This window comes from Oryctolagus cuniculus, chromosome 7 (assembly GCF_051225735.1).
Source record: "Oryctolagus cuniculus isolate XC-2025 breed Fujian yellow rabbit chromosome 7, ASM5122573v1, whole genome shotgun sequence".
NCBI lineage: Eukaryota > Metazoa > Chordata > Mammalia > Lagomorpha > Leporidae > Oryctolagus > Oryctolagus cuniculus.
Window position 1 is genome coordinate 106,825,514 of NC_142873.1, and position 26,363 is coordinate 106,851,876.

The following is a 26,363-nucleotide window of genomic DNA, read 5'->3' on the forward strand; positions in this document are numbered from 1 at the left end:
ACTTGTTAGGGGAGACCTGGAAATCATTAGGAATGAATCCTAAGTGATCAAAACATGTTACGCAGCCTAACGAAGGCTAGCTGCAGCTGGCACTTTCTTCTCATTGATGACCTCCAAGAGAAGTCAGCAGGAGAAAATTCTAAGGACGGAAAATAAAGGTGCCAAAGAGAGGAAGACAACCCAAGTAGCTACTCCGGTGGGTGGCCATCTACGCAGGATCCCGGCTGCGAGACAGGCGCCTTATTGTGTGAGATCTTCCTGTTTTTGCAGTATGAAACAACTGCCGAAGTCATTAGAGTCACAATGACTTTATTAGGGACTAACTTTTGACTCATATTTTATACTTTGTTAGTCATACGTTAATAAGAATTCCCGGGCATCAGTAAAGAAAAGGAGTTGAAAATTCCTTCTGAAATCCTGAGTGTTTAGTAGTGCTGGAAAGAAGCGGAACCTGTGGTGGCACCAGTTTGTGGGAAATGGTGGTAAGCAAAGCTTGTGTCATTCTTAACTCTGGCACTAACCGAATGTGTAATCTTGGGAAAGATGAATTAGCTTCTTGGGGCTCAGTTTCTGTAGCTGATGGTTCAGTTTTCAGATGTGTAATAGCTAATTTCTAAGGTCTCTCAATTAAAAAAAATTACTTCTTGCACACCCTTATTTTTTCATGCGAAGAAATGAAAATCAAAAAAAGGTGGACTTTAATTCCTAAGCACTGACACTGTCCTTTGTACTTCTGACTTTAAAATGAAGAAGAAAACCCAGAACAAGGACACAGTATGCTTTTTTAAACACTCTCTATAAAACACAATATCCCCAGTTCTTAGCATTTCAGATTATCTGATAATGCCCACCTCATCTCCTACTTCGTTTCTGTCTTTCCCTATAAACTCTATTATTTGAAGTTTGATTTCCAGTTTAATGACGTGCTTGCCTGACTTGAGAGGCAGGTGAATTGAGAGAGTTGGTAACATGGTAAAAGAAGGAAGAACAGGCCTGCCATCATTCATGAACATCTACTTAACTGATAAATGGGTCATCTGAGTAATCGAGTTCTACTGTACTAGCATCTGGAGCAAATCTCTATACACCAGGGAGCACAGTTAGGTCGGTTTCACTGTCCCTGTGCCAAATCAGAAAGAAACTCTCCCAAACATACTAGAATTGAGTGATTCTCCTCCTCACTGTCCACTGAGATTGTACTCTGTGATAAATATCTATCTAATGGAAAGCAAGCATGAACATCTATACCGTAATTCTGCAACAAAATATTGGCCTTTGTGATGAAGCAAAAATAGAATCAATTCCACTTGTTGGTTACAGAACAAGTTCCATAACAAGCTTACAGAACAAGCTTCTTCTGGTCTCCCAAGTGGGTGCAGGGGCCCAAGCACTTGAGCCATCTTCCACTGCTTTCCCAGGCACAGTAGAGGGAGCTGAATTGGAAGTGGAGCATCTGGGTCTCAATTCAGTGCCTATATGGGATCCTGGCACTGTAGGCAGAGGCTTAATCTTCTATGGCACAGCACCAGTCCTTTTTCCATGAATTTTGTGAGGTGCCTTCATCACAAATAGTGCTGCTCAAGTGACATAGTAAAAGACAAAGTACAGGGACCAGTGCTGTGGCATAGTAGGCTAAGCCCCAGCCTGTGGTGCTGGCATCTCATATGGCTGCCAATTCATGTCCCGGCTGCTCCTCTTACAATCCAGCTCTCTGCTGTCACCTAGGAAAGCAGTGGAAGATGGCCCAAGTACTTGGGCCCCTGCACTAGAAGAAACTCCTGGCTCTTGGCTTTGGATCAGCTCAGCCCTGGCCATTGTGGCCATTTGAGGAGTGAACCAGTGGATGAAAGACTTTTCTCTCTGTCTCTCCCTCTCTCTGTAACTCTCTCTCTTAAGTAAACAAATAAAACCTTAAAAAAAAAGGAAAAGTACAGACAAGCCATTAGTTCTTTCATATATAGAAATGAAAAAAAAAAATCCAAAGATTGGAATCTTGTATCTGTTTCTGTGACTAGGTTTTAAACAGCCTCAATCATAGACATTTCTTCTTATCTTGGTATTCCCCTTGCTGCTGTCCATTTTAGAATTTGTGAAAACTTTTCAAAGAGATATGACACACAATATTGGAACACTGAAAAAATGACCTCTCTTAGACCCAAACTAATTCCCATAAGAATGTTTATAGAAATTTCTCACTACTCAACATTCCTTTAAGTTGGTAAGTAGCTGTAGTGACATGATTAAGTAGACAGACACCACAATTATTTATATATAAAGACTGATATGTCCACTGTGCATTTTAAAATCTATATACATATATAATATTTATAAATGGCATATATGCTTCCCCATACATAGGATTGTGAGATTTAGCAAACAAAATCTAAGGATACCCACTTTAATTTAAATTTCAGACAAGCAATTTTTTAGTATAGGTATGTTTCAGATATTATGTGTCCAAATATTCCCTGAAGACATTGAATTTCAACATCACACACTCATCATAATATGTCAGGTTTAGCAATACTACATATTTTTAAAAGATTTACAATTCTCCAAGTTGTTATTCTGGACAGAGATCTTTCCTTCTAGTGGGAAACATAAGCAGATCTGTCCTTTTCCTGTTTTTGGAGCATCACAATCATTTCATATACTTGAACCCTGCCTTTTAATCTATCTGTTAATACAGACCAAAAGAAAGAAAAAAGGTACTTTGTCAGATTTAGGGTACTGGCTTAACAATTCAAGAGATGATAAAAATCATGGTAGCAACTGAAAAAAAAATCAAGTAATCAAGATACACTTTTGAGTTACTCTTTTACTTCTCTGTCTAAGTCAGCTACACCTTTTTCTGCAGAGGCAAAATGGCTAATATTTAACTGCAAGCTTCCAGAGCCAATTCTAAGGCCGAAGGATAGCAATGTGATTCCAAAGTAGATGACTAAGGTTTCTGTTGACACATTTCACAGCCTGAAGCTCTACTCTTGGCAGTATTTTAACAAAGGGGAACCCCTGTTATGGATCAGACCAAGTGCTGTCCAGTGCAGGAGGGGGGGCACATGAGGGGGTAGGAGATGGGTGGGTAGGGGGGTCCCCTCCTGACTACTGAGCTTCAGGATCTTCACATCTCACTTATACACAATGACAGGGACCAAGGAAATCACTCCCAAATACCCTTGCTTTCTTTTTATAACCCATAAGCATTAGATATGATTCTGTATAAGAACAGATTTCCATTTAGTCTATAACATCTCCTGATTTGCTCTAAACCCTGCCTTATGAAAATTTCCAATATTTTTTGCAGGTACAAAAATCTGCCATAGCTTACTTTTGAGATTCCTACTCTACCCCTGCAAAACATCATCTGGCATCCATTGTGCTTATGTTAATTATATTGATTTCAGCTAGTGATTGTGCAGAGATAAAAGACAATGGGAAGCTTCAAAACCCGCCTAGGGAATCTGAATTAGCAGTTTCTCAGGACTGGAGAGCTCGCTAGTCTGGCAATTTTCAACATCAACTTTGAAGCCTGTGGAACTCTGAGCTACCTAGACATATCATTTTCTTCCCTAAAAGCATGTATGTTATCTGCTTGGGTATTTTTGTTCACCTCATGCTAGAATATGCACAGGCAATTTGAGAAGAATCTGCCCCAGGTTGGAAGCTTGAACATATTTTTAAATTAGAAAGGATGAAAATAGTAATCTTAGGTCATTTTATCCAATCAACAAAATAAAGTTATATTTCTACTGTATTTTGCTTTTTTTCCTGTTATTAGCCACCATAGTTTTGGAGGAATTGATGGATGTTTTGAACATCAATGCACCCCAAGATGCATAGGTTTGCTGTATTCATGGAAGGCTTACAGAGTAGTTTCAGAGTTGGCCACTAAGTTCATACATAAAGCAAAGGCGGTGCTGGTTACAGGCTTGCCTTACCAGTGGGCTCCAACAGCACAAAGGAGATTCTAGCAGTCAACCCAACATCATAGCAGCATGGCACGGGAGTATCTGGCCATCCAACTGAGTCTAGAAACGAAAGCCTGTACTGAGAAAGTGAGCAGGCCTCTGAGTCTCTAAGAGACTAAGTTTATCCATACTCAAAATGGGAAGATCAGCAAGAAAATATGTAAAGTGGTTACCAAGGTGTGTGAGATCTAGTAGGTTCTCTTTATTCCACAAGATTTGTATTTGAAGCTAGATTTGATCTCTGAATTTTAAAAGATTTGAACTCATGGTACTTTCCTCACTTTGGATTGGTTTTTGGGTGGAGGTTTCAGTTGGCTCTTTGGCACCTAAACTGTTTTTATCTCATTGTTGACAACAGCTTATATAATTATCTGCTGGATTCCCACAATATGCTGCTGCAGGTGTGATGCAGTGTTAATGTCATATACATTATGTGACACATGAGTTACTCAACAGAAGTTCAGACGCGCTGGTTGACATTTATCTTATTCACCCAGAATTGTCAGAAAGATAAGTAAAGCATGTCAAATGAAAATCATAACTCACAGTGGCTTCATGTTGTTAAAGTCATACCATTAAAAAAAGCAGATTTACAGGCACTCAGCTCTTGGTAACACCACTCACGTTGCCTTACTTGGCCAATTTCCTCCAATTAAGAACTTGAGGACTCTTCATGTATTGACCACATGTATGAATGGCCATGATTGCAGGGTACAAGGATCACTGTACCAGTATGCATTTTGCTGAGATTTGCACAGTTCAGAATAATGCAGTAGCATCTATGAACCAACTGAATATGTGGCTGAGGTGACAGGGTGGCAGCAATATGCTAGGAAGGGCAAACATGAGCAAACAGTACCAAATGATCAGGCTCCTGTTCTCCAGGCACAACAGAGATGGGGAGTGGCTGAGTCACGGGCACGTATGTGCTTGTGATTCTGCTCCCCAACCACCACTGCTAGAGGGCAACCACCCTTGCTAGTCTCTGGAGGCTCTGCTTCTCATTTACAGGATGCAGACTGTTAACGAGAAAGGTAAGCCACATAGTACCAAACCAAACCAACCAAGGAGCCAACCCCAAACACACACAACAACAATTACAAATTTGCTTCACATCTCTGCTCACAAGAAAACAGCATCTGTCCATGAAAACTTTGTTCTTTGACGTCTGACTTTGAATGTAGGAGCAGTGCCTTTCACTGCCTTTTAGAGTAATTCAAGAAATCATTGTAAGCCAACTACACGGTTGGAAAAACTGGAATTAGATTTCAGGCAAGCGCCTCCATGTAGCCCATTGAGATACAACAAGAAAAGCAGGGCGGGGGGCGGGATTCCTGGGTTCTATGTGATTTGCCATCAACAACATATTTGGTTCTGAATAAATTAAATTAAACTTCTGAACTTCATGAAATTGATTGCAAAAATATTAAATGCCCACCATGAGTCTAGAGCTATTCTTAGTGCTGGGGCTACAATAGTGAGTAGGGTAGGCACAATTCATGCCCCCAGATACATAGTCTAGTGTAGATGACGAGGAAAAACCAAGTTTTACAATAAAAAACAGAAATCACAAATTGTGATAGAAAACTGTAAAGCCAACAAGCTGCTGAGACAATGGAATTAGATTTCTCTGCAAAGATATAGCATCTAAACTGATGTCTAAAAAAAAAAAAAAAAAAGAGCCTTGACCAATCTGTAGCTCTAGAATTCTATGATTATATGTTTTTATGAGAAGTTATAGAAGAATATCATCATTTACCTTGCAGATTTCCACTTTTTATTTTTAAATCATTCAACTTGGGAGCAAAGAGAACAAGATTTGACTATAAGCCTAAATATTTAGTTAGCTAAATGGCTTGAGCAAAATAGTTCTCCCTTGATTCTCATTTCCACATCTGAAAGTAGAGATTTAGTAATACTTTCCTCATGGTAAGGATCATAAAGAACTTCAACGAAAGCATCATGTATGCAGGAAAGGGTTTTCAGATATGTTTCATTAGCATGCTAGCTTGGATCTGGCAACACAAAAGTAATACACAGCTATACACTTAAAGAGAATGAACCTTTATTTGACCAAGATCTACCCTGATACCACAGGAAGCATTGAAAGCAAATAAGCTACAGGTGGAGAAATAGGTCTTAAAAGTCTTCCTATGTTCCCATCGTTAATTATCCCTCAGGCAGATGCAGAATTTCAGGTCATGTGATTAGATTTGAAAAGCAGTAATAATAAAGGAAAAGTCTTTCCTGAATTTTTTCTAACTGATGCTTACTCTTCCCTTATACATTTACCAAAAAAGAACTCATAGCTTATTCATTTTAACCTAATAAATTTACTTTAATTTTTAAAAAAGAGAATATATTCTTGCCCAAGGATTCATATTTTGTTTGTGTATTTTTCACAAGATTCTCGAATTTTAGGACTTATAACGGCCCTAAAGAATCTTTCTTGAAAAGCAATACAATTTTCACTATGCTAGACATATGAGTATAAAATACAGCATCTCATTTTAATACCTTAAACATAAAAGAATATTATTTTAAATTAATTCTCATAAATATAAAACAAATTCTATGAATTTACATGACACTGATTTTAAAATATTTTAAAAAAATAATACCAGGGAGTCTTAATGAGCTACTCTTAGGAAAGCTCCAATACAATGAATAAGAAAGATGCAAATAAGCTTTATGAAACCAAATGCTAAGTGTTAAAATGCAGAGAGGGAAGACTCAGTGGCAGCTTACCCTATCAAGAACACAGATAATGGATTGTCCTGGCCAAGGAAAACATATCCATTGCATCAGTAAACACATATATATCTGAATCATCTGACTCAATTTCAGAATGAAGCCAGCAGGAACAATCACAATGGACAGGGAGAGGCTACCGACAGGGAGGGCACTGTGTCCTTTCAGTTTGGTAAATGGGTAGCATCTGGCTGGTTAAATTGACCCTTGTGGGTATCCAGAGTGGGATATTAAATGCATTTCTTTAGTGACCAATCAGAAGGTTCCTAGCTTCTCATAATCAAAAAGACCTACAACAGCATACCCTGGAAATGCACATTACCACTGGATAGTCTTAGGGATGTCTTATAAATTTAATTTTTTAAGTGCTAAAAAATTCCATCATCCTATGCCCATTAGTGAGATTATTATCCATATTCTAGTACTTATTTAAAGCAGGATCATATATTGAAAGTCACCAGATCAATGAATTTATTAAATAACCAAACCTAGTAAAATTACAGGCAGCTTTTTAAAAATAAACCAAAAATTAACTACCACCAACTGACAAAGCTTTTATCGGTTTTTCACTTCCCTCCTTACAATTAAGCTGAAACAGAGCAGTGACTCCTTGGTACTTTTTAGCCCTAATACCATAAGCAAAGTGGAGTCTCGAACAGTCAAAACATGATTTCAAGCCTTGAGAGTTTGCAAGCTGAAAGAGACACAAATAAAATATAGAATAATAAACGTGTTAGCTATGGTATTAACTGATAAGACAGGGAAGGAGATGGCCTATGAGAATCTGATGGGACTGGAGTAGCTCAGCCAGGCTTTCAAAGAAGACCAAGCAGCTCAGCATGCAAGGAGTAGGTTCATAGTTCGGGGTCTGACAATGTGTTTGAGCCAAAGGGACATTCTGTTTTCAATGGAATTCCAAGAAAGGAGGGAAGGCTTGTATTTCTTCATTGTCAAGTGATAATAAAATTCTTACTGGTACCTTAAGGTATGTTTTCAATAGATTATCTCAATCAAAAGTGGAGAGGAAGCTAGAAGTCTACTGATTGGGGTCAACAGGAGCTACTACAATTCTAGTCTATTTTTCTTATGTGTGTCCAATTCTTTCTTCCATGCAAATGATTACCCTTTCTCGAAAATGGTTTTTGACCAAATGGAATCTCCTCTCAAAGAGATTAGGTGTTTAATTAAAACCATGTATATATTATTCCAATAGCCAAAGCACTGACCTTACCCAATGAAAAATTTAGACTTTGCATTTCTTTCATTATATGGAAGGAAATTTTCTATTAAATTTTCCTACTTCATAATACAAATTATGATTTAAAATGAGATGATACTAAAAAAACAGTCAAGGATCTTTTAGGCATGGAATAATTTCCTTTAATAAACATATAAAGATGATCAGTTTTCTCCCATTTTCCCTTTATTTCCCCCTGCATATTCACATTTAAAATATTCAGATTAATAGTTCACTCACTCATTCATTCATTGACCATATTTTATGCCAAAATATCTGCAGTATCTGCTTAACTTAGAAGTCTAAATAAGAAACAAATACTAAAAATTCCTTAATTTTAAAAGTTTATAAGGTATTAATGATACTTAATTATTTCTCATTAGGTAACTGTCAACATCTTTAAACCTTACTCCACTAGAATGTTTGTGTAGACTCAAGAATCAAGAAATCAGGGTATTGGGTATTTGGCACATGGAATGCTCACAACACGTTCAGTGTGAGGGTTCAAGTTCTACCTCCACTCTTTCGTTAAAAAAAAATTTGTTTGAAAGGCAGAGCTACAGAGAGAGAGAGAGAATCTTCCATCCGCTGGTTCACTCCCCAAATGGCTGCAAAGGCCAAGGCTATGCCATGCCTAAGTCAGGAACCCGAAGCATCATCTGGGTCTCCCACATGGGTGCAGGGTCCCAAGGACTAGGTCATCCTCCACTGCTTTCCCAGGTGCATTAGCAGGGAGCTGAGTCAGAAGTGAAGCAGCTGGGTTTCAAACTGGCACACATGTGGGATGTTAGCATTGCAGGAAGTAGCTGAACCCAATTTGCCACAGTGCTGACCCCTTAGCTGCACTTCAGATTCCAGCTTTCTGTTAATGCAGACCCTCAGAGGAAGGGTGATGATTCAAATACCTGAGTTCCTGACACTCATGTGGGAGACATGGATTGAGTTCTGAGCCCCTGGTTTAGGCTTGGCCCAGCCATCACTATTGAAAACACCTGGAGAATGAACCAGCAGATGGAAGAATTTTCTGGATCTTCTTGCCTTTCAAATAAAATGAAGTAAATAATTACATAATTTTTAGAAAGCAAACTTATAAATCATATTTGAGTTCTGAGAGTTTTAGGTAGTCTGAATCAGTGGGAAAAAACATTCTTAGATGTAGGAGATGGTCAACTGAGATTACCATAAACTCAATTTCCCAAACTCACAGCTCTGCTAAGTGGCAAGGAGAACTGAAGGCTTGGTTATGTTTCCACAGCATGGTAAAATTCTCCCACTTATTACCTCCAGTTTTAGAGCAAAGAAAGGAAAGAAAATAATGAAATTAAAGGCAGTTATACTAAACAGGAGACTTTTGCTGCTTAAACTTTGACACTGGGCCGGCGCCGCGGCTCACTAGGCTAATCCTCCGCCTAGCGGCGCCGGCACACCGGGTTCTAGTCCCGGTCGGGGCGCCGGATTCTGTCCCGGTTGCCCCTCTTCCAGGCCAGGCCTCTGCTGTGGCCAGGGAGTGCAGTGGAGGATGGCCCAGGTGCTTGGGCCCTGCACCCCATGGGAGACCAGGAAAAGCACCTGGCTCCTGGCTCCTGCCATCGGATCAGCGCGGTGCGCCGGCCGCAGCGCGCCGGCCGCGGCGGCCATTGGAGGGTGAACCAACGGCAAAGGAAGACCTTTCTCTCTGTCTCTCTCTCTCACTGTCCACTCTGCCTGTCAAAAAATAAAAAAAAAAAAAAAAAAAAAAAAAAAAAAAAAAAAAAAAAACTTTGACACTGAGATTATTGAGAAGGCAAATGAGTATCAAGAGACTCAAAAATGTTCATACCCTTTAATCTATTAATTCCATTTGCAGTAATCTAATACAATTAAGAAAATGACCAGAGCTACTATAAAATCATAATGATGATGTATAATGATAATGAATAACAGGAAACATTAATCACATAAATTATTAATAGCATATTTTACACAACTGAGTATCATACACCCATTGATACTAGTAAAGATAATTAATCACGTGAAGAGATAGGATTGAATAAAAAATTTGGAAATAAATTATCTATATGGAATCATTTCAATGGATGACAAAAGTTAACCCTAGCTACTTTTGAAAGTTGAGGCTTTTATTTTCTGATGCTTTATATATGACTGTGTATGTATATGTATGTGTGTGTGTGTCTATGTTTTTTAATTCAGAAATTAGAATAGCAAAAAGTGAAGAAAAGCAACTAATACCATAGGCATTTACATAAAGCTTTTACTCACTAATGATAAATGGAGAATAAGAAGGTTTCAAATCAATGCAAACTAAAGAGGGAATGTCCCATGTCCCATGTCTTTCTTTCTTCCATAGAAGAAGAATACAAGCTGAAATCTATGTTACTATCTTAATCCAATTAGCCTTACGACACTGGAGAAGTCATGCCAGAATAAAATCACCTTTAGCTTATATTGTGCTTTATATTTTACAAAAGTCTTTGAAGTACATTAGATATTTAATCCTCATTTTTTATTAATAAGAAAACCAACATATCAGTTTTCTCATCTTCAAAACAACTTTGAATAAGGCTCCCTTTGGGGATCAAAGTTCTAGGATTTTGTCTACTGCAACCATGTAAAATTATAGAAAGGAAATGGCTACATCTTTTTTGGTTAGATTTATCAAATTTAGCCATCCAGAGTGACCAAAGACATTTATTAAATAGTTGTCATATTAGTGTCAGTGTGGTGGCACAATAGGTTAAGACACTGTTTGTGATACTGGCATCCTGTATCATAGTGCTGTTTAAGGCCCTGGCTGTTCCACTTCTGATTCAGCTTCCTGCTAATGCTCCTGGGAAAGCAACGGAAGATGGTCCTAGTACTTGGGCCCCTGCCACCCATGTGGAAGACCAGAACGGAGTTTCTGGTTGCTGGATTTGGCCTGGTCTAAGCCTTGCTGTTGCATCCATTTAGGGAGTGAACCAGTGGATGGAAGATATCTCTGTCTCTGTCTCTGTCTCTGTCTATCCCTAAGTCACTCTGCCTTTCAGATAACAAATCTTACAAAAAGATAGCTGTCAAAGTAACATTTCACTTTTCCCTGTTTGATCAGATTTAGCACAGCCTTCGTAATTGAGCTGGAAAGATATCTTTATTTAGTGACAAATTATCTTCTTACCACATTATTTCCAAAATAGCTATGTAATATTTACCTTTTCAGATAAAAATGTTCTGAATCTAAAATTGTTTAATGATCTTAATAAGTTTTAATTTTGATATCCTTACTCAAATTTCATTTTTTCTAATTGCTTGAGATTATAACATGGTACGCTAGTTGTGAGCAGAGTGAAGAAGATGTGGCCATTCAAAGTTTTTATTAATCAAAAAACATTGCTCTATTTTGAATAACAAAAATTAAAAGATAAGGTGATTGAGTCATGAGTAGAATTTTATTTTAGTAAGTTTGCTAAGGTTCAGTCCCTGAGGACTTTGGGTTTCAATGGTATATTTTTAAACTGCAGGTCATTAGCAGAAGGAAAAATGCTGTGATTGATGAGCAGAATGGCCTGATTTAAAATCTATTCCATAAAGAAGAAAGATTATCAAGCACCTCCCAAAACAAAAACAAAAGAAACAGGAGTTTTACTGTCATCTTCATTTCTAAAGAACTTAACAGTCCTTTCTTTGTGGAAGCACTTGGCTACTTTAAAGTAAATCAAACAAAGGAAGTTACAGTAAAATATCCAAGAGACTAAACAGTTTGGCACCAGTTGAGGGAAACATCACGTACAAGTGGGCAAGATAGAGACAGGCTGGCAGTTCCCTGAGAAAACACTCAAATGAAGGGATGTGCAGGCAAGCACATCGGCACTTGGCACAATGCCTTACAGAGTGTGAAACCTATTGACTATGGCACAAGTTCATCCTGGCATCTCTGGTTCAGTAGGACCTGGCTTCCAGATAGCTGAGCTGTCTCCACTGGCTGAGTGCAATTGCCCTAAGACGTGAGATGTTGTGGAAGAATACTACAAGAGCAAGCTCCACCGTTGGCTTTTCTTTGATAGATAACAATGGCATAGAACTTGGGAGCCTTTTAGCCTGGGAGATATTCTAAAAGATGAAAAAATATTTAAGACAAGAAGTATACGAAAAAGGAAAGTGAACATTTATCCCATTAATATATCTGAATTCAATTTTTCAAAACTAGTGTTCTAGATTTATCTTTGCATTCTAAACATAATTCTGTGATATTTTCCCACCTGAAGAGAGGCTCTCCTTAAAGTGACTTATTTCTTAGGTTTTGAGAGTATAATGCTCTCTTATCAACTAGTCAGAGGTGCAACAATCAAAGATAATGTCCCCGACTTCTCCTAATTGCACTGTAGAGATTTGCTCACTCAGGGAATTCCACATGAGTTAGCAGAAAGTCTGGGCCAAATGAATTAGAATACGGTGAAGGAAATGGTTCTGCAAATACCAATGCAGAAATATTTAATTTAAGCAAAGCAGACTGCAAATTAAATTTATTACCAAGCACCAAATAACTTTCAAACTCTGATTTGGTAAGTTTTGAAAAGACAATAACTTGGATATTAAATTATACTAAATAATACAACTGTTTTATCATAGAAAGAGTAGCTGAAACAAAGATGGATAAAGAATAAACAGCTTAATCTTTCCTTTCATCTTGGTTTTCAGACAAAGTCAATGGAGAACCATCTACATCTTACTTCCAGGAAATTTCCCTACATAAATTATTATTTTTGAAGCATCATTCTGTTTTATGGTCATGTTGCATGCACTGAAAACGACACAATACACGATAAAATCACCCCAATAATTTCAATGACAATAAATTAAAAATAGGAATTGTTTCTCTATTTTCTTTTCTATTTTAGGTGACAGGTAAAAAAGGAATTTGAGGATGCCTAACTAAAGGCCATGAAGCAAAAGTTTACTATCTTATCTCTTAGGCAACAAACATATCTTGAATTTGGCAAACTTGTTCAAAATAGGCAGTGAATTAGATTAATAAAACTATATTTTTATAAGTGCTTTGCAATCATTTCCTAGAACTATGGTTATTCTTCTCCTTTATCTATGTTAGTAGACTCTGTTTCCCAGCCAAGAAAATTGAGCTTGGAGTGATAAATGGCTGGCCTAGAGGCTGAGAATAGGTAGATGCCGATTGAGATTTTGAACCAGACCTAGCTCAGGACAGCCAGCGTTAGAAAAATAACATCTCCCACCAATCACTACAAAATTCTCTTTAAAGAATTAATATGTCTAAACTTTGTTCTATGTTTATCTGTCTCATTGGGATCATTGATGATGAGTCAGATGGCCTTGGGTGAATTCTATTTCTCATTTATTTATTTTTGGAAAATTATTTCAACTCTCTAAGCCTTACTTTACTCATCTGTAAAACAGGGATAATAATAGCAACACTATTTCAAAAGTTTGCCATGAATATTAATGACAGAATGTAGGAAAAGAGCTTAGCACCAATCTCTGTACACATAGTGTACACTATAAAAGTAGTTTAGTTACTTATATTATTTTATCAATAACAACAAGAGCTACACAAGACCATAGAGATGATCTTCTCTAACTATTTTGTTTTATAGATAAGAAAATGTAAAGATTCAAAATGACTTAGTTACCCATGATAACACAACTAAATAAAGGCAGGGCTACAATTCAAACATGGCTTATTCTCAGGCTATTTTCATTTAACTTTACTGCTTTACATTTTATACTATATAAAATAAATTCGAGTTAATTGTATACTTTTCTATATAAATCTGAGCTTTCCTAAAGAGAGAGAAGTTGGACCAAGAGACATAGGAGTGCCCACCTAGGCTGTCAGAACTGATTTCATTCTATTCTGCCCTCTAATCCAGGGTTCCTCTCACATTTGTGGGGCCACAGACTGTATATCTGAATACTCCTATGTAAAGACATGAATTGAACTATCACCTCTACTCCTCCCTTGATCGATACTCATTCATAGCAACCTGAAAGGTCCGATTGAAAAAGGAATTCTTGATATGGTGGCACAGGGGGTCCTTGCTCCTGGGTCATGACCTGCCTTCCCCTTCCCCACTGCCAGGGACCTCTCGTGTAGGACTCTGTGAATCCTCTCCCACCCAGCTCTGAGTCCTCTCCCACAGAACGCTCAGGGCCTAGAAGTGGGTTCAAAGGGCAGAAGGAGTAGGGGTGGGGGTCCAGCAGATGCCAAGTGTGGTCTAGGAGTGGCAGCACATGTGATCGCTTGCCCTACCCAGTCGGCTTGTTTCCTGGGATGGAGGCGAGCTTGAGCCAGACCAGGTTAAGTCTCTCTTAAGGCACTGGGCCCAAGACCCATCTTGCACTAAGTGTGGCAGTGCAATAATGATATTTGGAATTTTCAGCAAAAGTGGCATTCATTTCTTTCAAGAATTGGTCACCTGCTATTGTCTTCCTGATGGATGAATCTGTTGGTCAATAAGATCTATTTCCTTACAGTCCTGCTGGGTCCAACATTTCCCATAGTTATTGAATATTCAGTTAGCTAGCAAATGACTCATACAACGTACAGGCAGTCAGTCTGCCACGTTCATCTCCCAGTGTCTTGTAGCCTGGCTCTTGGGTGGCTCTGGGTTGGTAGAATTGTATGTCTTTATTCCCTCTCATCTAAGAGCATAGGCAATTAGTTGCTTCTATTCTCAATGTTCTGTATTGCAGGATGGCTATTCCTGCAGAAATGGAAAAATAAACCTGCATAGCCAGGGGGACTCATCTCTCCTGTGATGGTATCTGGAGCTGACTTCATGATGCCCTAGGAGAACAAGGACTGCCTATCTCCCGTTCTTATCTCCTAAGCTTCCTTAGCAAACATTTACTGAAGTGCTAGGTCTTGGTGCTTCATTCTAAAGAAAGTACTGATAGGCAGGACAGCTCTTTCATTCATCTTCACTAACAGAGCCCAAGCCTCTTTGCACATAACACAGGGCAAAGCTAGGAGACCATGAACAGGACCCTTGCAGGCATTCGGGGAGAAGTTAAGACAGGGACTAGTTGCTTGAGTACAGCTCCTTACTGAATGCCATGACACATACAACTGAAAAACGCTCGCCATGCAATCTTTCACCTGGAAGCTCCAGACACATGGGGAAAAGAACCCCTCCCCCTGGGCCCCATCAGTCACAACTACGCCTCCCTGGGATTGTTCTGGGCTGGTCCTTCCTCGGCCACTGTTGTTGCAACCCTGTACTTTTCTGACTGCGTCTGTCAGGAAGGAGACAGGAAATTCTAGTCACCCTCACAGCAGCTGTGCCATTCCTCCTATCCTCCTGCAATGACGTCGATGGGCTTTGGTGACAGGAGGTCAGGAACTGAGCCACAGCGGAGGTCAGGAAGATAGGTCAGTGTTTATGCCGTCGCTGGGCTGGGGATCCTGCTGAGGTTATTTGCTTTCTTCCTTTCTATACTGTTTCTCTTTCCGTTCCTCTTTTTATAATGCAGAGCCAAAGCATCCTGTTTTCAAAACATCTGACTGTTTTGCCACTGAGGAACTCATGTGTAAGACAATTCTTCTAATTCAGGAGGTGATGAAAGTTGCAGCACAAAAATTAATGAGCAAATCTAAGGCAATCCGTCGTTAAGCAAAACAGCTCTAATGTGTCTAACTGAACTTGGGCTTGTTGGCAGCAGGTTCACTAGACATCCTTCCCCTCTTGATAAACAAGTCCGCTGCTTTGTAAAGCTCCTACTGAACTTACCGATCTTCTTGAACTTTTAGGGGGATAAATAATCTGTACTACTAGCCCACATGGCCACAATTTTCTCTAAAATTCTGAAATTTCACTTGGCCTGTGGCCATGTAAAGGGATTAAAGGAGCCTTGGGCCAAGTGGAAGACTGTTTTTGTTTAAGTCACAGCAACAGCTCCCCAGGCCAGTGCACTGCAGTGGCATAGTGCTGCCTGCAGTAGGATAAGCCTCTGCTTGCACAGCCGGCATCCCGGATGGGCACTGGTTCGAGTATCGGCTACTCCATTGCCAACCCAGGTCCCTTCTAATGCGCCTGGGAAAGCAGCAGAGGATGGCCCAATTGCTTCAGTCCCTACAACCCACTTGGAAGACCAGGATGAAGCTCCTGGCTCCTGGCTATTGAGACCATTTGGGGAGTGAGCCAGTAGATGGAAGATCTCTGTCTGTCTCTACCTCTCCCTCTCTCTGCCTTTCAAATAAATAAATAAATCTTAAATTAAAAAAAAGATTTAAAAAAGCCAGTTCCTTATCTAACTACCTGGATTCTGCAGCACACTTGGGAAATTCAGTTACAATCTTTTAATTACTCAGTTGTCTTCAAAATGTAAAGTGGTTAACTAAAGCAAACCAAAAAATGAACAACAATGAAAAAAGGATGAAAGACTTCTTGCTTTCCATATACCAGACATACCGGAGTGCCCCTCTGAATGCTGACTGGCACATATGTCATTCCCAAATATGAGGGTACTTCAAAAAACTGATGGCAAATGGAATTAAAATGTAAGTTCATTTTGGTCCACCGTTTGTTTCTTTATTTTCATAATATGCATTTTAACTAGTCTTTTGAAAAACACTCGCATGCACGGATTTAAAAAAAAAATTGGGGGCTCGGCATTGTGCCATAGCGGGTAATAGCGGGTAAAGCTACCGCCTGCAGTGCTGGCATCCCATATGGGCGCCGGTTCGAGTCCCAGTTGCTCCACTTCCTATCCAGCTCTCTGCTGTGGCCTGGGAAAGCAGTAGAAAGTGACCCAAGTCCTTGGGCCCCTGCACCCACATGGGAGACCCAGAAGAAGCTCCTGGCATCAGATAGGCTCAGCTCCAGCCATTGTGGCCCACTGGGGAGTGAACCAGCGGATAGAAGACCTCTCTCCCTCTGTATCTCTCTGCCTCTCCTTCTCTCTGTGTAGCTCTGACTTTCAAATTAATAAATAAAGCTTTTTAAAAAAAGTTGCACCAGGCCGGCGCCATGGCTCACTAGGTTAATCCTCTGCCTGCGGTGCCAGCACACCGGGTTCTAGTCCCGTTCGGGGCGCCGGATTCTGTCCCAGCTGCTTCTCTTCCAGTCCAGCTCTCTGTTGTGGCCCGGGAGTGCAGTGGAGGATGGCCCAAGTGCTTGGGCCCTGCACCCGCATGGGAGACCAGGAACAGCACCTGGCTCCTGGCTTCGGATCAGCGCAGCGTGCTGGCCATAATAGCCATTTGGGGGGTGGACCAACAGAAAAGGAAGACCTTTGTCTCTCTCTCTCTCTCTCTCTCACTGTCTAACTCTGTCCAAAAAAAAAAAAAAAAATGCACCAAAGAAGTTTTATCTTTTAATTCCATTATCCATAAACTTCTTAATGGACCCTTTATGCCAAGCTATGGGTCACACTGGCTCTCCCATCATCACTTTTAAGTAAGTTAAAACAATACAACAGAGCTAGAAACACAGATTCTTTGTAAAAATGTAGTGGATTCTGTGAATAAGTTACCATTTACTGAGTTACTACTTCATGCCACGGGCCTTTAGCCACATTATCTAAATTAATCCATACAACAACCAAGAGAGTTTCCTAGAGCTTTTCCAGGCACAGTATCAGGGAACTCATCAGAAGTGGAGCAGCCAGCACTTGAAGTGGCACCCACATAGGATGTCCGTACCGCAGGCTGAGGCTTAACCCACTGCACCACAACAGCAGCCCTAAAAGGCATCCTTTTTATTCTTGTTTTACAGATGAGAAAATTGAGTTTTGGAAGAGTTAAGCTGTCCAGGTCAAATAGCTAGTAAATACTAAAGGCAGAGTTCAGACACTGATTTCTAACTGAAAAGCCCAGGCTCTTCAAAACCACTTTATAGGGGCAGGGGTCTGTCGCAACAGTTAAGATACTGCTTGGGACACCCACATCCAACATTGGAATGCCTGGGTTTCACACCTGACATCGCTCCTGGTTCTAGCATTCTGAAAATGTGTATCATGGGAGGCGGTAGGTGATAGCTCAAGTAGCTGGATTCTTGCCACCCTCAAGGAAGACCTGGACTGAGTTCCCAATTCCTGCTTTGGCCTGGCCCAGACTTGGTTGTTTATGGGTACTGGGAATGAACCAGTGGGTGGGAGATCTCTGCCTCTGTCTCTCTTTGTCACTCTGCTTTTCAACAAAATAAACCTTTTTTTTATTATTATAAAAATGTCTTCATGGGGCTGGTGCTGTGATGTAGAAGGCAAAGCCTCCGCCTGCAGCATCGGCATCCCATATGGATGCCAGTTCAAGTCCCAGCTGCTCCTCTTCTGATTCAGCTCTCTCATATGGCCTGGGAAAACAACAGAAGATGGCCCAAGTGCTTGGGCCCCTGATCTTGTGTGGGAGACAGGAGGAGGCCCCTGGCTCCTGCCTTTGGATGGGTTCAGCTGCAGCCGTTGTGGCCATTTCGGGAGCGAGCCAGCAGATAGAAGACCTTTCTCTCTGCATCTCCCTCTCTCTGTCTATAATTCTACCTTCAAATAAATAAATAAAATCTTTTTAAAAAATATTCACACTCACTTCTAACTCTGTAAATCAGAGATCTGTCTTGGCTTCTTCATTTAGTAAGAAATATGACCAAATAAGGATACATAGTAATGATAGTAATGACAATGATAATATTTTTAAGTAGCAACTTAAACATTTCAAATAATTTCAACAACAATTAAAATTTTATATGGAATAAATCATTTGTTTCTCCCCAAAACTAATATAGATCAATTTCTTTTTAGTGGTCATAAAATTATTCTCATTGCATTATATGTAGCCTGGTTGACATTATGCTTACACTTCACCCAAGACAATTATCCGAGTACTTAAGACTTTACCAAAAAAGGTAGTTAAGTAAAAAAAAAGTTTTTTTAAATTTTTTAAAAAATTGAAATTGCCTTTAGCTGTCAGTTGGGCCTGGGTAGTTGCTTTGCCCTACAACCTTTCCAGTGAAAATAGTTGAGGTGACATGACTTCTACTTAAGCTAATAGTCAGCCTTAAGGTTTTGCCCTTTCTTTAGGGTTAGCTCTATTCAACTTTCATTGCTTCCTGCACACTGTACCATAGTGGAGGGGCGGAAGCCTGAGGGACTGGCATTCTCACCAAGATCTGTGTGGTTCCTGGTCTCAGACTCTTGTTAACTACTATGATGAATATGAAATTACTTTGAGTAAGTTTGCAAGACAGACACTGTCCAATGTCAGCACTCCAGACACAAATCTGGTTAGAAGGCTACAGCATATCAACACTAAAAAGGAAAAGTAAAGACAATGTGGAGTTTCTTAAGAAGTCTTCTTTACCTCCTCCTGCAGTTAGTTGCCTGCTTTATCTTGGTGACTGCCCAAGTTCCTCTATGTTTTAACCTACTGAAAAATTACCCCTAAATAATGGACCTACATCATGTACGGATACCAAATATCACAAAATATGCAGAACAGAGTGTTTGCTAATGCTCCAAAGTGTGTGAAACCCTGTGTGAAAGTCCTTTTACCTGGGATCCTCACAGGATCTCAAGAAGATAAGCAGTTAAGCCCTCCTCACGGGGAAGCAGCTGGTTGAGATTTGCACCAACCTGGAAAGTCCCTGAATGTAGCCTTCAGAGAAAGTCTGTAAATAGTTAAACTTCGTAGGTGTCCCACCTCCCACCCCCAACTTGTGAACTCTGGACTAAAAGCTCAGAAAGGGACTTATTTTTTTTGCCCTTTTCTTAACCAATAAACAGAGTTGCAGAGTAAGAAAAGTTTCCCCTCCCTTCCTTCAGGATCTCCTAAGGATGCATTGCTTCCTCTGCTCAGATCCTTTGTGCTGGAGCCAGCAAGTCTGGATCCAAAGGTGATACTTCCAAGCCCTGGAGAGAGGGAGGAGGGACTCCTATTCATGAGTACACCTCAGGGCTGGCAAGGGCATGTTAGGGGGTGCAGGAGCAAAACCTCTTCCCAGTCCCAGAAATCCAAGACAAGCACACAACTCCTCAGGCTAGAGAGATCGAGGACTCTGAAAACACACCTTTATGAGGGCAACAGCGGGAAGGCTTTCTGTCCAAGTAGGTACGTGCATGTATATACACAACTCCGCACAAATACATACGTATAACTTTATTGCTTTTACTGTGCTTGCATAGCTAATATTCTCCAAGTTAAAATACAAACAAACAGAAACAACAAGCAACAACTCTCACTAGATAAATTAGCACTCTAAGTCCAGGTGTTAATTAAACAAATGATATAATGATACATAATTAAAGCTCTTCAACACTAAGCTTTGTCTGGAGATTGTAAATAAAACCTTTTTTTTTCTTGCCATATAAGTGGAACTTAATTTCAAATGATTCCACTTTGAAAAACAGCAAACTCTTTTTTAAAAAAAAATTACTTTCTGTTTCAGAGAACCAAGTAAATTGTGTTTATTGTCTTAGGTCACGACAAAATCTTACTACGTCCTCGGAAGAAATTTTTCAAACTTGAGAGCAAGTCATTTTCTTCCATGGACAGAAGGAGGTCAGAGTACTTTCCTGTTTAAAAAATCTATGAACAACACCTGATGGCAACGCAAGGTGTTGTATACGTTACGCTATGGACTCATTCAGATTTTAGTTTCCTGATAAATGGAAAAGACAAACAGAAGCAGCAACCACAACAACAAAGCTTTCATTTCTGTGATAAAGAAGCTTTACATTCTGTACTGCATCCAGCAGACAGAAGTTTGGCTCCAGGACATGACGGCTTACTGAGGATTTTCAACTTTTGCTGTGGTACCACAACACGGGGAGGCTGTGGCACGTCGGACCGGAATCTTCCGAGACGGATCCGCACACAGATTCTGACACAGGGGCGGCGGGCAGGGGCCAGGGCAGCCAGAGCCCCCTCCCTGCAAAGGGTCCCCCTCTCCGGAATAACAGGGTCCTCTCTTACCTTGTTAGAAGCCATCTCGCTGACAGAGCGGTAGGTCTGTATGGTCTCTAGCTGGTCTAGGCACCAGTCTAGCTCCTCCAGCGTTTCCATTGCTAACTTTTGATAAGATTCTTCTGCAAACAAACACACAGACATGTAGTTAGGCTGCAGCGGCTGCAGGCTGTCCATAGCAGGGGCCCGGCTGCCACCGCTGATCCCGGCGCTACTGAAGGTGCCGCCGAGCTCCTTCATTATTTGCGCGCCGACTCCTGCCTTGCAGCTCTCTCCTCGCGGAGAACAAATCAACGTGAGGCGCTGTGCGCGCCGGCCGCCGCCAAGTTTTCACGCCCCCCGCGCCCCCGCCCGCCGGGATGAGGTGTCAGTGATCTACCAAGAAACTTCCTCTGAGGAAGAAGGCGGGGAGCCGGCTCTGGCAAGCTCATCTGCATACATGTGTCCGAAAACCCGAGGCCACGAAGCCGGGAGAGTTTTCTCACAGGCGCGCGCGGCCTTAGTCATCCCGCGCTGTTCAGGGCGCCTGATGTCATTTCGGAGTGTTTGCAGTCTAGAGGAGAAATGAGGAAAGCTTTTCCTCATCTGGCTTTTCTTCTAAATGAAACAGACGGTCCCGATGTGGGGGGTGGGGGTGGGGGAGGGGGCGGGAGACGGAGCCTTACGTTCCGGGGAGAAGCGGTCATTCATTCCGGGGAGGTGGGCGAGGGGGAAGAAGTGCGGGTCGGGGGTGCGGCGCTGTATTTGGTGGGAATGACTTTTAATCAGCAAACGCTGCCTCGCACCAGTCCGAGACCGAGGCGATTTTTGTTTTCTCTCCCCTGACTCCTTTAATTAGAGGCAAAATGAGGTCTCCCTGATAAGAGTTCAGTCTAAGAAAAACTGTCTGGAGTTTGACGTGAACACGTTTATTGGCCTGGGAGTCCTGCGGCTCTTGTTATACTAAACAAAGCTAAAACTTCCCTTCCGCGGGTGCCAGGATCACAGGGAAATTCTGACCCGGAGTTTCAGGTGGAGCCAGACGGGCATGCTGCAGATTTTTCATTTCGATTAAAGCCGGGGGCTCTGATTTGTCGTTTTTTGTTATCTAGACTTTATGGAAATATTTCACGGTGGTCCCTACCACCAAAAGACAAAAAAACAAAACAACAACAACAACAAACCCCAACCTTTGCAAGATCACATTTTGACTGCACAATTAAAACGTTTTATGTATCCACAACATGGCGATCTGTATCCAAAAGTTTGTGGGTCTAAACACATACTTCAGGTTATTGACTTAAGAAACCCATGTTAATAAACACTGAATTAATTTTATAAATGCTGGATGATTTAATGAAGCAACAGCTGGCTATAAAAAGCAATCTCCAACATACATGACTCTTTGTAACGGGGGACAATACACAATGACCCTACCAAACCTTCTGGAACACAAACACACACTAGTCATTAACAAAGCCATAAATCTCATATTGAGTTTTAGTATAAAAGTTCTGTCAGAGTTGGAGCCCGCTTCTTATACATTTATTATACATTTATACAGAGATCCTAGTAAGACCACTTAGCTTTTTTATTATTATATTAATAATTTTACATGTGTGGCACTCAAATACTTGAAGCCGAAAAGGGAATAAACCGACTGGAATCACTTGGCCACAGGCGCACTTTTCAAAGAATAGTTGCTTTGTTTATCCCCGAAATGTGAGTACACTTCAGGAGAAACAGGGGTTAAAATTCAATATCCTGTATGTCATGCTTAAAAAGCCACAAAACCACTGGAGGTAACTTCCTCTATTTTTTTTTCACACTCCTCAAAAATGTGCAGACAAGAATTGAGGTGTTTTTAATAAAACGCATTTCAAGCCAAACCTTCCCTCCCTTCCTTTCCTTCAATTTTGCAATGTCGCCTCAACAGGAAGATCCTCTTCACTCTCCCTTAGTGTGACCAAAACTCCAGTGTGCTTCCTCTGTCCCCTTCCAGAAAAGCATTTTTTTTTCCCCCAAAGAAGCTTTTCCTGAAGACACAGAACCCTCCCATCCTCATGCCCTGCTGCTAATGAAAGAAAAACTTCAGCTACTCCGGCTACTGCGGCTTCAGCGCCTGGTGTCTTCCACATCACGGCCTGTGGTTGTCTGTGATTAGGGCAGGCATGCACCGGAACAGTGGGGGATCAGCAAGTTGCTCAGGCTGATGCACAAACCAACTCTAAGGTGGTAGCTCACATCTCTTGGTCATGAAGAGAAAAAGGGATCTGATGTCCATTCAAGCTTGGCCAAGGAAATACAATAATAGAACCACTGGGGGTGGGGAGGGGGGAAGAGGCCTCTTCAAAGATAGACTGATTGGATGTTACTGCCATCGTTCACTTCTTATCTTTTGCACAGAACAAACACCCACGTGCTTCTTGAACTGGGCCAATATGAGACATAAGTAACTGGCTGATAGATGGGATAGGACTTCACTTCACTTCCCCTCTTTTTCAGGTCAACCACAGTAGAATTTCTACTTGCTATTGGTTACATTTTGAAGTTACATTAGATCTGTCTCACTTCCAAAATTCCCAATCCACAATCAAGACTTCTTTTGTGCCCCGTTTCATAGCTTTCTTGTCAGATAACTAAGGCAGAAAGCACAGATTTCAGAATGGGGTCTTCAAACACCTGATACTTGTGGACGCAGGCAAAGAAAATGACCAGTACAGTCAGGACGGATCCCCGTGCTGTGACTTCATAGTTCTAGCACCATATCCTTTGTTTGGTACTGAGTCAATACGGGGGAGAATGGAAGTTGTCCACGCCAAATAGTTGGGCACCTGGAGGTAGAAGGGTCTAGAGAACAGTAGCTTTGGAGTGAGAATCAGAGAAATTGACTATCTCTACTACCATTGAGGGGATGATTCTGGACCTCAATTTCATACATCTATAAAACAAGGCTAAGAATACTTATCTCATAAGTTATAAAGGGAGTAAATGAGGTACAGTGTCTAAAGTGCCTGGTATGGTAGCTAGTTCACAGGTTATCAACACATGGAGCCATTACTAATGATAATCAAAGAACTCAAAGCCCTGGCATTGAAAGGTGGGAAACAGTGTGAGCTGGCATTGAAAGAGAGACAGCAGAGTGATATACTCAGCAAGGGATTTTATAGTAAGAATCAGCTGCATAATTTGCAGGGCCCACTGAAAAATAAAAGTGTGGGATCCTTTGCTCAGAAAACAGGAGAATGCACTATTACAGGTACTAATGAATGAAGCTTTATCCTTTTGTTCTGCATTTTGTCTCTCAATCTGTCAAGATGTTTTTTGCTACTGGTTTTGCAATGAAGTTTTTATTTTAAATGCTTGTAGATTGGCCAAAAAGTTGCACGTGTCATACATTGTTATAGTACATTTGTCACAACTAACTTGGTATGGTATTTAATACCATATTTTGGGGCATAAGATACCATAAAACTCTTGCAGGAACTGAGAGGCCCTGCTTCCTCTGACTTAGGGCACATACTCAGCTCACCAGCTGCTACGTACCCCTTCCTGACAGCTACCAGAATGATGTCCTCTGCCCAGCCAGGAGTAGGCCCTGGAGAATCAAGTCATGGCATCTGTGCACCACACTATAGCTATGTCAGCCAAGGGGAGGGACAATTACTGTCATGCCCCACCTGAGCCTTGGCAACCCACACATGCCTAACTCGAATCCTCCCTATATATACCAAGAGTCCTGCTGGGAAAGGGGGAAGCAGTGGTCATAGATGGGGGAGGGGAGAGAAGGGAACTGCATGATCCCTGGGATGCCTGGATCAGAGAAGAAAATGATGGAGGATCATTCCAGGGCACACCGACAGGTGGCAAGATGTGAAACAACACATGAGACAAGGCTCTAAGCCACTGGCACAGATTCCACTGTCCCATTAGACTTCACTCTCAAAACATAAATTCAGAGACTCCGTTGCTACAAATTTTAAAAACAAGTATGGAGGGGCCAGTGTTGTGGCATAGTGGGTAAAGCCCCTGCCTGTGGTGCCAGCATCCCACATGTGTGTCATTTTATGTCCTGGCTGCTTTACTTCTGATCCAGCTCCTGCAAATGGCCTGGGAAAGCAGTGGACACGGCTCAGGTGCTTGGGCGCCTTCCACCCACGTGGAAGACAGGATGAAGTTCCTGGTTCCTGGCTTCGGCCCGGCTCAGTTCTGGCCATTGTGGCCAGTTGGGGGAGTGAACCAGGGGATGAAAGATCTCTTTATGTCTCTCCCTCTCTCTCTCTGTAACTCTGACTATCAAATAAATAAGCAAAGAAAATTTTTAAGAGCAAATATGGAACCCTGTGAGCCTGGGCCCTGTAACCACACTGGCCATACTCTCAGGATGTTGTTCTTGCTCCTGTCTTGTGTAAGATGATATTGACAAGGAACAGGCTTAGCACCACAGAAGCAAATCTCAAGAGAGGAAAAGCAGGTCATGGGACCATGCAGGTAACTCTAGTTTCCAAAAATTTACAGTGGGAAGCAACAAGAAGAACCCATCTCCCTTCTGTTTCCTTCTGCTTTCCAAACTCTCACTGCAAGAAGCAAAGGGGTACTCTCTTCCTCTGTGAGTCTGTAGATATTGCATTTGACCCTGAGAAACTGGAAGAGAAAAAAATGGATGAATAATTCTAATTAATATTAATCTGCTAATAATACATGTCATTCAAATAGCTCTTTTGTCAAAGAAGCTCTTAGCATACTATTCATTAATCCTTGCAACATCATTATGTGATAGAATGGAAGAAGTATGATGATCTCTAATTTACCTTAAGGCACAGGTTAAATTATTAGAGCAAATAGTCCCCTCCAGATTCCTGGAAAGAGTATATTTTGGTCTAGGGCCAGTATCATAGTGCAGTGGATTAGCCCACTGCCTACAATGCCAGCATCTCTTATCAAATCGCTGGTTCAAGTCCCAGTTGCTGGCTGCTCAACTTCCTATTCTGCTCCCTACTAATGCACCTGGGAATGCACAAGAAGATGGCCTGAATTCTTGGGCCCCTGCCAACCATGTGGGAGACCCAGATGGAGTTCCAGGCTTCTGGCTTCTGCCTGACCCAGGCCCAGAGGATTCAGCTCAGCACTGAAAGATGCATTCAAAGTTACACCTTACCATTGGGATTTTTCTGTTTTCAATTGTGTAATTACTTTTCTAAATGTTGTCATTTCATGAGCCTCTGCTTCCCTTTTCTGGTCTACCTAACATAGCCCTTAGCCCGAAGAGGCTGCGTAATATTTTCTCAGAAGAGCTGGGATGGTTCTCATCTTGCACCTTGCTTCAGTGGGTAACCTCAAGCAAATTACCTAAACTCTCTGAGACAAATGCTTTCGTCTGTAAAGTGAGGGTAAGAAAAATGTCATATTCTCACAGGGAAGGGAAAATAAAAAAATACACACAAAAACAGAACATAAACCTTTAAGTATTATGCACAAATATCTCATTTATTATTACAGATGGAGATAGGTGCATTGTGGAAAA

General features: G+C 41.1%; 1 protein-coding gene across 6 annotated transcripts in view; it reads right to left on the bottom strand.

Annotated features, from left to right (window-relative positions):
* PDE4B (phosphodiesterase 4B) overlaps positions 1-26,363 on the bottom strand; it is a 679,542-nt gene that overhangs the window by 24,024 nt on the left and 629,155 nt on the right. For 4 of the 6 annotated variants that reach the window (XM_017346216.4, XM_051857656.3, XM_008265102.5 and 1 more), the window contains one exon: positions 20,870-20,982. In XM_017346216.4, coding sequence (XP_017201705.1) covers positions 20,870-20,982 — 113 coding nt within the window. Of the gene's footprint in view, positions 1-20,869; positions 20,983-21,239; positions 21,401-21,525; positions 21,745-26,363 lie in introns of those variants that run through there. The other 2 variants (XM_017346217.4, XM_008265105.5) reach the window with 2 other exon arrangements.